This window comes from Podarcis bocagei (assembly GCF_964188305.1).
Source record: "Podarcis bocagei genome assembly, chromosome: 13".
NCBI classification, from domain to species: domain Eukaryota; kingdom Metazoa; phylum Chordata; class Lepidosauria; order Squamata; family Lacertidae; genus Podarcis; species Podarcis bocagei.
Window position 1 is genome coordinate 19,505,325 of NC_138138.1, and position 11,356 is coordinate 19,516,680.

The following is an 11,356-nucleotide window of genomic DNA, read 5'->3' on the forward strand; positions in this document are numbered from 1 at the left end:
ACAACCACTGAGTTTTATCAGTGAATACTAGAGAGAGGGGTGAAAGCAGTGGAGACTGGGGGGGGGGGGAGAGAAGCCTTGCATTGTAAGAACTTTATAGACCAGGCAGAAAGGCACCTTCTGATTGTGTGGGGAATATATTAAACAACACGAAAACTTTCACACTATGTGTGTTATTGGTGCTGCTCTAATATTTTCTTCCCCTTCCTCTGCAGATAAAGTATCATGAAGAGTTTGAGAAGAGCAGGATGGGCGCACCTGGTGGAGAGGGAGGCGAATCGGAACGCCAGAACTCCCAGGAGGGCGCCAACTACAGGAGGCCAGTGGAGCAGCAGCCACCACCACACCAGCAACCTCATCATGTCCAGCCAAGTACCCCTGGTAATAAGCTGTGCTGGAGAAAAGGGGTGGGGAGAATACCAGCAGTCCACCCTACATACTTGAATTGGTCTTCCTGTGGCATTTAGCAACCCCACTACCCCAAAAAAGGGAGGGAAATCCAACAGTTTGACTCTGTTCACTGTTTGATGATAAGGTAGTGCTTTTGTAAGGACCTATTAGAATGATTGAATTGCTTTTCTGATCAGGAAAATTCCATGGCAGTTAAGGAGATGGAGGGTGGGGCTTACACTGAAGGTAGAATCAAAGTAGACTGAAAGGTAAGGCAGACATTACCGGAAAGAGAATATTCCAAGTCATGTCGGGTATTGTAGCTATCCATCTGCAGCTTCTTCAAATGTACTATGCAACTGTGAATTGTAGTCCTAGCCAAATGTGGACAGCTGACAGAGTAATTGAGGGCTGAGAGTCTGAAATGAAAGAAACCACTTTAGACTAGGTCTGTCAGTATTGTGTGAGAGCTCTGGGGTAGGTGTATCTGCAGATGTGTGGGAAAGTATTAGGAGAAACCATTAATTCAAGAGACTACAGAAGAATGTGGAAGTGCTGAAAGTAACAAATTACAAGTGAAAATTGTCTGGACTCGCCAGTGTGGTGTAGTGGTTAAGAGCGGTAGTCTCGTAATCTGGGGAACCAGGTTCGCATCTCCGCTCCTCCACATGCAGCTGCTGGGTGACCTTGGGCCAGTCACACTTCTCTGAAGTCTCTCAGCCCCACTCACTTCACAGAGTGTTTGTTGTGGGGGAGGAAGGGAAAGGAGAATGTTAGCCACTTTGAGACTCCTTAAAGGGAGTGAAAGGCGGGATATCAAATCCAAACTTCTTCTTCTTCTTCTTTCCTTTATTGAATTTATAGTTAGGCTATTTTATGATTATGCATTTAATAGCATGTTTTATGAGTGTTAGAATTTAGTATTTGTTAAAATTCATTCAAGGTTTGTTAGAGAATAATTTGATTGAATTTGATAGCATTTTGTTCAAGGAACAGGCAGGCTAAGATAGCTACTTGAACATTTTCTGGAACTTAGCAGCAAAATACAGAGTTCAATGTTCCAAGGGTAAACTAAAAAGGGGGCAACACTGTGTGCTTTGCAAAGATAAAACAGTGATTTCTGCAACAAGGAGATGCCAAACTGCAGTCACTTCCAAACAAGGTGCAGAAAGTTCTTCAGTGAAAAGGAACCCAACTAGTTTTTTCCACCAAAGCTAGTAAAGGCCTAGGAGGGAAGGCGGGGGGAAGCTCTTATGCTGTACCAGATTTATGTCTGGACAGTGGCTGTCAAATATTTCTACCTGTAACATTTACTCACTGCAGATTTACTCACCTGCAAAAATTCTGCATTGTTTCCTAAGGGCCTGAGGCAGGTTCTTCAGTTTCAATCTGGTCAATAGACAATTAACAGTAATCTTTGTGTCCCACAGTTTACCACCACCAGCCACCAGCACAACCAGCCTCTCAGTCTTACAGCTACAAGGAACCAGCAGCACCTGTCTCAATACAGCGTAACGCCCCATCTGGCGGAGGGGTAAGTGTGATCTAGGAAGAAGGAAGAAATGAAACTGAAATGTTAATTAAACCTGGCCTTTTGCGGAAGTCTGCCTGCCTGCCTAGACATAGACAGACACACACACACACACGGATGCAAAAAGTACTATGTACTCTGATATACGTAGCCTGGCTCTTCCCTGTGGAATGTTCCATCTCTAAGGTTGAGTAGTGGGGAAGGCAGGAAAAAGTGTGCAAGCGTATATATAGCAGATGTAATCTGATTGGAAGTGAACAAAGTGCTTTACAGGTGCATTTGTGGGAAACCATGTAAAACAGGCCAAGAGTATCCTACCCTGAGCTGCCTGTTGGCTCTATGACTCTGCCCTATAGATACTGATCTGAAGCCACCGTTACACCGTTCCAGCCATTGAAACATTGTCTTTACAATGATGTGGCTGGAAAGGATCCTAAGAGAAGTTTTAAGTCCAGCCCTGTGTGTCAAGGTAAGATCCTTTGACCAAATCCCATCATACGTTGCAGATCAACTCACAGAACAGCATTCCATAAACCTAACCTGTGGAACAGATGGTTCCTGACCTTCCTTCAGTCTTGCTATGTATTGCATGTAATTAGTTTTATGTCCCATTCTGTTAAGCCATCTTGGAAATGCCAGTTGACCACTGAAGGGGAAGGGTATAAATTTTAGAAATAAACTTGTAAAGCAGCAGGTTGGTGTTAACTCGGATTGTGCCACATGCCAGCATCAAACCTAAGTTTTTGTTGCCACATTTGTGTGTGTTTGCATACATGCATGCAAAAGATCATAAAGCATGGCTGCTGGAGCACTCTAGGCTACTACCAGCAGCTTGGGACAGTGATTTAAGAGATCAGGCCTGCAAAATGCCTGCTAAAAAAATAAGGTGGGATGTACCTTTCTGTTGGGATTCGGGAGCCACGAGTTTTGGAGGTCCAGTGTACTTAAAACAAAGGGTGGGTGAGGAGCCCCCAAAGTCACTGAACTCTAATCCATCCCTGCTCTTTTCTTCCCCGCCCCAGAAGCGGTTCCGTGCAGTCTACGATTACAACGCAGCCGATGAGGACGAGGTCTCCTTCCAGGACGGTGACACCATAATCAATGTGCAGCAGATTGATGATGGCTGGATGTATGGCACCGTTGAGCGGACCGGTGACACAGGCATGCTTCCAGCCAACTATGTGGAGGCTATATGAGCTCCACTCGGGTGCCACCCTGAAAGCAAGCAGGGGGAGGGCTCTTGTGTGCTTCTTGTTCCATTATCCCTTCTCTGCTGTCTTGTCACACATCAGTTATTTTGTTCCGCACCTCTGACATGGCCATTTTAAAAAAAAATCTTCTGCCAACATAGCCTTGTTTTGGAGGCATTTGAACTTGGGGTGGGTGTCTTTTTTACTATCAAAGATCAATTGTCTTTCCATCCTCTCCCGCAGCTTTCATGAAGCATGGCACTGTGCCCACTTCCTTCCCTAGGGACCTGCCCTTTTGGGAATTGATTTTGATGCCGATTGAAATGTGCACAACTTAACCAAACTGCTATGTGGAACCAGAATTTGTGTAGGGAGGCCCAGGGGCAGGAACCACTGCCATGCTTCCTTTTGGGAGAGTGGAGCTTTGAGTAACTTGCACAAGTCTCTGATCATTCCCATTGAAAAAAATTGTCCAAGGCCTCTGTTTGCATGTCGACTCTTGCTCATTAATTTTCCTTTCTATAAATCTTTATCAGCTGGAAATAAGTCAAACCATTTGTTAAAAGCAGGAGAGCTTTTGGAGTCAAAAGGAACCAGCGCATCTGTCATAACTAGAAGGGAGATGAAAGCGAAAGCAGTAGCTGGTGCAGAGGTACAGAAGGGGAGGTTTGGGAGAAAAATAATAATTCTATCCAGGACTCTTGGATGCCGTGTCTTAATAAGAGTGTACATTTACTTTAGGCTTAATATTACAGGGCATGAGGAAAACATGCACCCTGCATTCCTGGGGAAAATTAGTTTGGAGTAGAATGTGCACAGGACCTAAACTGTTGCCCAAGTTTCTGCAGCTAAGGGATACTACTCTGCACAGCTTAATTTGGTGCTACCCCTTGAGTTGAGAGTGTTTGAGGAGGAAGAGAAGCATATTCCAGATGCTTCTGACCATTCCTGCTGCCCTCCTCACCACCCCAAAAGTAGCTTCAAGTAAACTTTTGAACTGGCCTATGCAAGACTCCCCTAGCTTAATGCCTGCAAATAGTCATTTCTCGCAGATTCCTGGTGTTTATCAATGCCCTTCCCACTCTGTTTTTGTAGAATTCCAAATTCTGTTGACACCTAACCTGTAGAGAGGCAGGTGGGCACTCCTCTGAATAACCTTGACTACAGCAGCCTTGGGCAAGAAGAATCCCAGTTACTGGGAAGATGTAAGCATAGGGACCAATTGCTCCTTGCTTTAGGGAGTATTCATGGGGCTCTTACTGAAGGCAGATCCGTATGTGGAGCTTTTCTCCTGAACCCACATTCCTGTCAGCCCAAAGGCAGACTTGCAGAAAGCATCATCTCCCTTTCTTGTACTTTTTGAGCCAAGCAATGTTTACAATCCTTCCTCCTCTTTCTACTGCCCCTCAAGCCAGCCTGGCAATTGGATGAAGGGATCAGGGGAACTACTGCCTTGCACTAGAAACATACCTCTTCCTCCCCCTCAAGATGCTGTTGCTGGCTTGGGATAGTCTCATGGACCAAAAAGCAAATTCTTTGGAGTGTTGCTGTCAGTATAGCAGGGAACTACGATATAACTGGAAATTTATAGGGCTGTGCTGGTGTGATGGAAGAGCAAAGGCTGAGCTCCTCTAAGCAGGAGTAAGATTCTTGAAAGTCATCCTTCTCCGCATGTTGATTGCTGCTTCTCCTGTTACTTTTAAAGAAGTGCAGTGACTCCCCGAGGTCACTTCTGTGTTGGGACAGAAGGCAAATCCAGTTAAATAATAAACAGCCAGCAGCCATGCGGTGCAACAAACCCTTAAAAGTAGGTCTTAGAGCCTGTGTCTAATAACTCATTTAGCTGTGATGTGATTGCAAAGCTCTACCTATGGAAGAGGCCTCTGGAAAACATCTGGTGTCTTTAAATCTAACATGAGAGAAGTGGCTCTAAGCCACTTTATTTGGTAGTTGTCTCTTACTGGGATAACTGAAATGTTTGGCAAGTGGACCTCCGGAGGCACACTTCTTACCTTTTCGTTTTTAAGAACGCCCATCAGAGGCACATACAGAGAGAGAGGTGCTCAGTCCACTGAATCCTCTGGTGGTTTTTAGTCGTCGCCTCTCAAGCACCTGGAAAGTACAAGGACCAAGTTCAAAGACACGTGTCGCCCTCACACATTCTCCCATTCCAGTGCTGTTTGCATGTATGTGCTCTTCCTTTTCCCCTTTCCTCCCCTTCTGTGCATAGTGGCATATCAGGACCTTGCCTTTCCCTCACATTGCATCCCCTCTTGCCTGTGGACTTTGTGGTACAGAGAGAACATACATATGCAACGTTAAAAGCATGAGCTTAGTCTCTTTACAAGAGGTGTGAAATAGGCTTACGTTAAGCAAGAGTTAAGGAGAACTTGCCTGCTCAATGTTTAGGCCCCTGAAGTTTGAAAGCAAAGGGATGCTACATTTCATCATTCCCAAAGTACTCTTGCATATCTTCGTGACTGGTGGAGTACCGCACACTAGTGATTTGTAGCTAAATCTCTCAGGAGGGTTTTAAATCCCTTTGGGGCTCCCTATCCAAGTTTAAAATGATGAAGTTCCTGCACACCCCTCAGATCAGTGGCAGAAATAATGACCAAATCATTCTTTTCATAAAATCATAGAAGCACAAACATTTTAGCATATTTTCTCAAAAATAAAAAGCCCTGGTCCCTACTTTTCCTTTGCACTAGTGATTAAAGGGAGGAGGGTTTTGGTCTCCTCTTCACCATATCCATGTCCCAGAGAGATCCATTTGTAGAAATGAAAAGGTCAACAAGAATGGTGACAGGTTTTTCTACAACGCAACCATTTTTAGAGGGATACAGGTGTCTAGGGACCACCTAATCTTAGGGTGAACTTTCTAAAGGTGCCAACGAGAATGACTGATGGGTGAAGAGAAATCACATTCTTCTTGGTGCTAAGACAGAAGCACAACCTTAGTACTGGCTGATTTCCTAACTGAAAAAGAAAAAATCATGTATAGACAATCCTTAAGAGGACAGCTTTTTGTGAGGAAGATACAAAAATAACGTAATGTGAATAAATATTTTTAGAGGACCAAATAAAGTTACAATAAAATACTCTCTCATTATTTTATAAATCTAGTCTTTTCAACCCTGCCCTGGGAGAAATGGTTTCTCACTGCTTGATTTATTTTTTTTCTGCCTTCTTTATGCACTTTTGCCTTTTTCCCCAATAGCACCTAAACCTGTATTTAAATAAAATGTTAAAAAAGAAAGAAAAACAGCTAACTTGCATCTGTGTAGCCATTTTTATTCATGTCAAGTCTCTTGTACATTGTAGCTTTTCAAATAAGATTTCAGTGTCTGAACTTAGAATGATTTTTTTTTTCCTTTGGAGTATATTTTGGGGTTTTCATCTGTTCTTTGTGTATTTCTTCTTTGTGGGCTTGCACGCCCTCTCCAAAAGTCATTTGGCCTTTTTCAATGGCACCATAGAATCAAATGTAGTACCAGTTCTCTTCTGGTTGATGCCAATTTGAAAATAAAAGTATAATTTTTACTGCTGACTGATTTTTGGTGGTCTTTGATAGTTTTCTCTTTCCTTTGGTAGAAATGGGAAATAAATTCAGAATGCTGTAAGAAGTGACCTGCCTTCAAAATGTAAAGCAACCTATCTATAGGACAAGTAGTCATATAAACAGACCAAAGTTGGGTAGATTTCCCTGTATGTACAGAGAGTGACCAAACCATGATTTAGCTGTCCTTTGAAGGATTTGGCCCCTCTCAGATCCTCATCTTGTGCACTTGCTCCCACCTGCACTTCCTGGTACAGACAAACCATAGTTTGCCTACAGAAGAGAATTGGAATCCCAATTCACATCATGGTGATTCACTTGATAGCCTAAGTCAAGATGCTGCAATCATAACCTTTTGCTTACTGTCCTGTTGCTCCCTGATATAATTTATTTCTACAATGAAGCCACAGCTGTACTCCATAGGACTGTGGGTTTTACTCCCCAGAATAAGAAAGTCTGCTTAATAAACTCCCCCCCCCCAAGGATGGCTTAAGAGGGAGGGTGTGCTGGTCATCCCAAAATTCCACTCTGAAAGTAAGAAAGCCTGGTGTAAAGGGGCTGTGCCTTATCCTGTAGCTTGGTAGTGCTGGCCAAAGAGAGATGGAACAGGTCTGGGAACCAAAGAAAGAGCAAAAAGCAAGGAAGATGGAGGCTCAAACTGACTACACTGAGTGTACGCAAAAACAGCTGAAGTAAAAAAGCATTGAAATAGTATTTCCACCTCCTATACACATTCAAATTTAAAATATACATTCCCATATCCAAATCACTGAGTAATTTTATTTTCCCAATTTCTAGTTCCTTTTCTTTGAATTTTTTTAGAGAGTTTTCAGATTATATTTCAGTAGCATCATAAACTTGGTTGCTTACACCACAGAAACTCCAAGGGGCTGAACACTAGGCACACTTTCTCTCGTCATGTTACAGGATCTAAAACAATCAAACTTGACCACCAAAAGCCACGGATTCTGATGCTGAAAAGCAGTTTGGAGGTGAGAAGCATAGAGTTAGCACTGGAAGACAGGTATGTGGGAGGGTGGGAGGGCAGTGGGATTGCTGAAATCAGACCCCATTTTTGGTATGGGAGGTCTGGATGCAAATGCCATAATGTAGAGAAGGGCTTAAATACAAGCTCCTGGCAGGGACGCGGGTGGTGCTGTGGGTTAAACCACAGAGCCTAGGACTTGCCAATCAGAAGGTCGGTGGTTCGAATCCCCGTGACGGGGTGAGCTCCCATTGCTCTGTCCTTGCTCCTGCCAACCTAGCAGTTCGAAAGCACGTCAAAGTGCAAGTAGATAAATAGGTACCTCTCCGGTGGGAAGGTAAACGGCGTTTCCGTGTGCTGCTCTGGTTCGCCAAAAGCGGCTTAGTCATGCTGGCCACATGACCTGGAAGCTGTACGCCGGCTCCCTCGGCCAATAAAGTGAGATGAGCACCGCAACCCCAAAGTCGGCCATGACTGGACCTAATGGTCAGGGGTCCCTTTACCTTTACCCCTGAGATGGCCTAGCACTGGCTAAAGAGAGTGGCCAGGACTTGGGAGACAAAAGCCAAGCAATGACAGCAAGAATAAACTACTACAGCAGGGCAAGTCTGCTGCCTTTAGCCTAAAGCACAGGAGTCCATATAAATATAGTAAGTGGGATATAATACTCGTATTTTCCATAGAACTGTAACTTTCCTCTGTGTGCATTAACAGAAAGCTGCTAATTCAGGTTCCTAGGAAAGCATGCATGGTTGTGTTTTCCTTCAGGTTACCAGGGCGGCACAATTTTCATACAAATGGCGCTATGGCCCTGCCATATAATGAACCCATCTTGGCTCAGACATGTTTTCACCTGTCCCACACCTAACGTCAAGCCAGTAAGATGAAAGGCGATAAAATACAGGAGATGCAGACTGTAAGAAGACCAATTTCTACAATTAATATTACATAAAATGACTGCCGTACATCGGAGAAAGCCTTCTTAACCAAAAGCATCTTCAGTAGCCACCTAAACATTGTGACACAAGGAGCCTGTTAAATTTCAGCTTCTAACTGAATCCAGAGGGCTGCAGCTGCCACACTAAAGGCTCATTTCCTAGTACATGCACTGCAGCTCTTAGCAGTGCCCTATCTGAGGAGCACAGGTGCCAGGCAGGGGTATATGGAGCAAGGTCATCTGGAAGTTGTTTAGGGCTTTTAATGCTACAAGCAAAACTTTGAAGTGTACTCGGTAGCATACTGAGAGCCAAGGTTGTCCCTGCAGCAGAGGTGCTACATTAGGCATCCCCAACCTGCGGCCCTCCAGATGTTTTGGCCTACAACTCCCATGATCTCTAGCTAACAGGACCAGTGGTCAGGGATGATGGGAATTGTAGTCCAAAACATCTGGAGGGGCGAAGGTTGGGGATGCCTGTGCTATATGATGTCAACAGAATGCCCCAGTCCAGTGGCGTAGCGTGGGGGGTGCCAGGGGTGCCAGCCGCACCGGGCGCAACATCTGGGGGGGGCGCGAGTCCAGAGGGAAGGGACAAGTTCCTTCCTCCGCCGGGCTCCCCGCCGCCACCGCCAGCCTTGCGCCCTAGCGCGCCGCGCCCCCCGCCACCGCTGCGGCTGCGCTCCACTCACTGCTCGCAGGAGCAGCCGCTGCTGTAGCGCCGACGCCGCCACCGACGCCTGGCTGGGCACAGGCAGCCTCCGCACCCCGACGCCGCCGCCATCCCCTCAGCCCAGCCACAGGCGGCGGCTGCTTCTGCTGACTGGGAGGGAGGAGAGCTCCGAGGGGCCTCGCCGCGCCCTGCGCTTCCCAAAACCCTCCGAGAGGAAGCCGGCGGGCGGGCGAGGGTCTGTACAGTAATGACTTGAAAGTAAGCCCTGCGGTGACCAAGAGTGCTTAAGCCCCATATATAAGTGCGCACGGGATTGCTGTCCGAATACCTCAAACTGAGGCCTGTTGTGTTCCAATGGCGCTTACTCTCGTGCAAGGTAGGGTTAGGATTGCAGCCTGAACGTGCTACACTTCGGCTGGATCGTGGCAAGAAGACTCAACCAGAGTTTGTCCGCTTTAAAGTCGAGGTCTTAGCTGGGAGTACCTGGTGTGTTTGTGTATATAACCTTGTGTCATTAAAAACGAATAGGAACAACTTGCACGCACACCCCTGTCTGTCTGACCAAAGGTGTTTATACGTTACATTGAAGGAACACAATCTCTGTACACAAATGGTCGAGGTGCACATGTGCACAGTTATTCATATGCCACCTTCATGGAGTGAACAGTACAGACGGTATTCACATGTTAACTTTCCAGGAATCTGCAGCTGAACTGTTCAAATCAAGTGTACACTCCGTCGCACAAACACCAAACCCACTGTATCTGTGTTCAGTGCAGCGTGTGAACACGTCTTCTGTTTTTCTAGATAGAGGGGTGTGTGTGTAGTTTTGATTCAATCCCCACCAGTGGCGTAGCGTGGGGGGGTGCAGGAGGGGCCGGCCGCACCGGGCACAACATCTGGGGGTTAGGGGTGGGGGGTGCAAATCCACGGGTTAGGGGGCGCAAATCCACGGGTTAGGGGGCGCAAATTACTTGCCTTGCCCCGGGTGCTGACAACCCACGCTACGCCACTGCCCCAGTCAACAACCTAGGATTCTGAATCAGATACAACTTCTGGATGGAGCTCCACATGGAGTCCATTGCAGTAATCCAGTAATGAGGTTACCCAGTGCCAGGACCTCACTGGCGAAGTGATCTCAGGAAAAGGCACCCATAGCTGTTTTACCAACCAAAGCTGGTAAAAGGCACTTCCAGCCACAGAGGTCACCTGTGACAAAAACAGATTCAAGGGCACCCCGAAACTATGTACCTGTTCCTTCAGAGGGAATACATCCCTGCCTTGAAACAGGTATCTAACCTGTCTCCCAGCACAGGAACCACTCACAAAGCCTCAGTCTTGACAGGGTTTAAATTCAATTTATTGGCCCTTACCCAGTGCACCACTGTGCCCAGACAGTGGTCCACACCATAATCAGATGACCATTGCCACAGATCCCCTAATGACCACTCCTGATGGCTTCATGAAGTTGTTAAATGCACTGGGGACAAAAGACCCCATAACAGACATGCCAAGGGTCCGAAAAGCATTTCCCCCAGTGCTGCTCTCTGGATCCCAAACTCCAGGAAGGACCAGAACCACTACAGAGTCCCAGCACCCATCCTAAAGAGCCCAGTGATATCAAAGGCAGCAGAGAGATCAAGCAGAAAGGCATAGTTTGCCTACGGAAGAGGCAAACAACGTGTTCCTCTTGTCTTTTCCATTTGCATGCTATGCCTGATTTTTTATCCTTTAGACCAGGAGTGGGGAACCACTGGTCTATGGGCCAGTCTCAGCCAACCAGAAGGCCCAATTTGGCCCACGAAGCTATTTCGCCCAACCCACACCCACCTGTCAAACAGCTGACATCGCCAGTGATGGGAACAGACAAGGTAAAACAATCATGGGTTCTCTTTTGCCATGTGAAGGAGACTTCAGCCTCATGTAGCCAATGCTTGAATAAGCATTTTGGCAGCTCTGTGCCTGAGCCTTCACAAATTCACTGAATCCAGGGCAGGCAACACCACTATAATAATAATAATAATAATAATAATAATAATAATAATAATAATAATAATAATAATAATAATAATTATATTACGCCCTCCCCAGCCG

The 11,356-nt window shown here is 46.0% G+C and overlaps 1 protein-coding gene across 1 annotated transcript in view; it reads left to right on the top strand.

Moving 5' to 3' along the window:
- Positions 1 to 6,654, top strand: part of LASP1 (LIM and SH3 protein 1) — a 49,093-nt gene extending 42,439 nt beyond the window's left edge. Inside the window, exons 5-7 of the mRNA XM_081168292.1 lie at positions 216 to 381; positions 1,821 to 1,924; positions 2,944 to 6,654. Coding sequence (XP_081024418.1) covers positions 216 to 381; positions 1,821 to 1,924; positions 2,944 to 3,117 — 444 coding nt within the window. The 3' untranslated portion in view covers positions 3,118 to 6,654. The remainder of the gene's footprint in view (positions 1 to 215; positions 382 to 1,820; positions 1,925 to 2,943) is intronic.
- Positions 6,655 to 11,356: the final 4,702 nt, after the last annotated feature.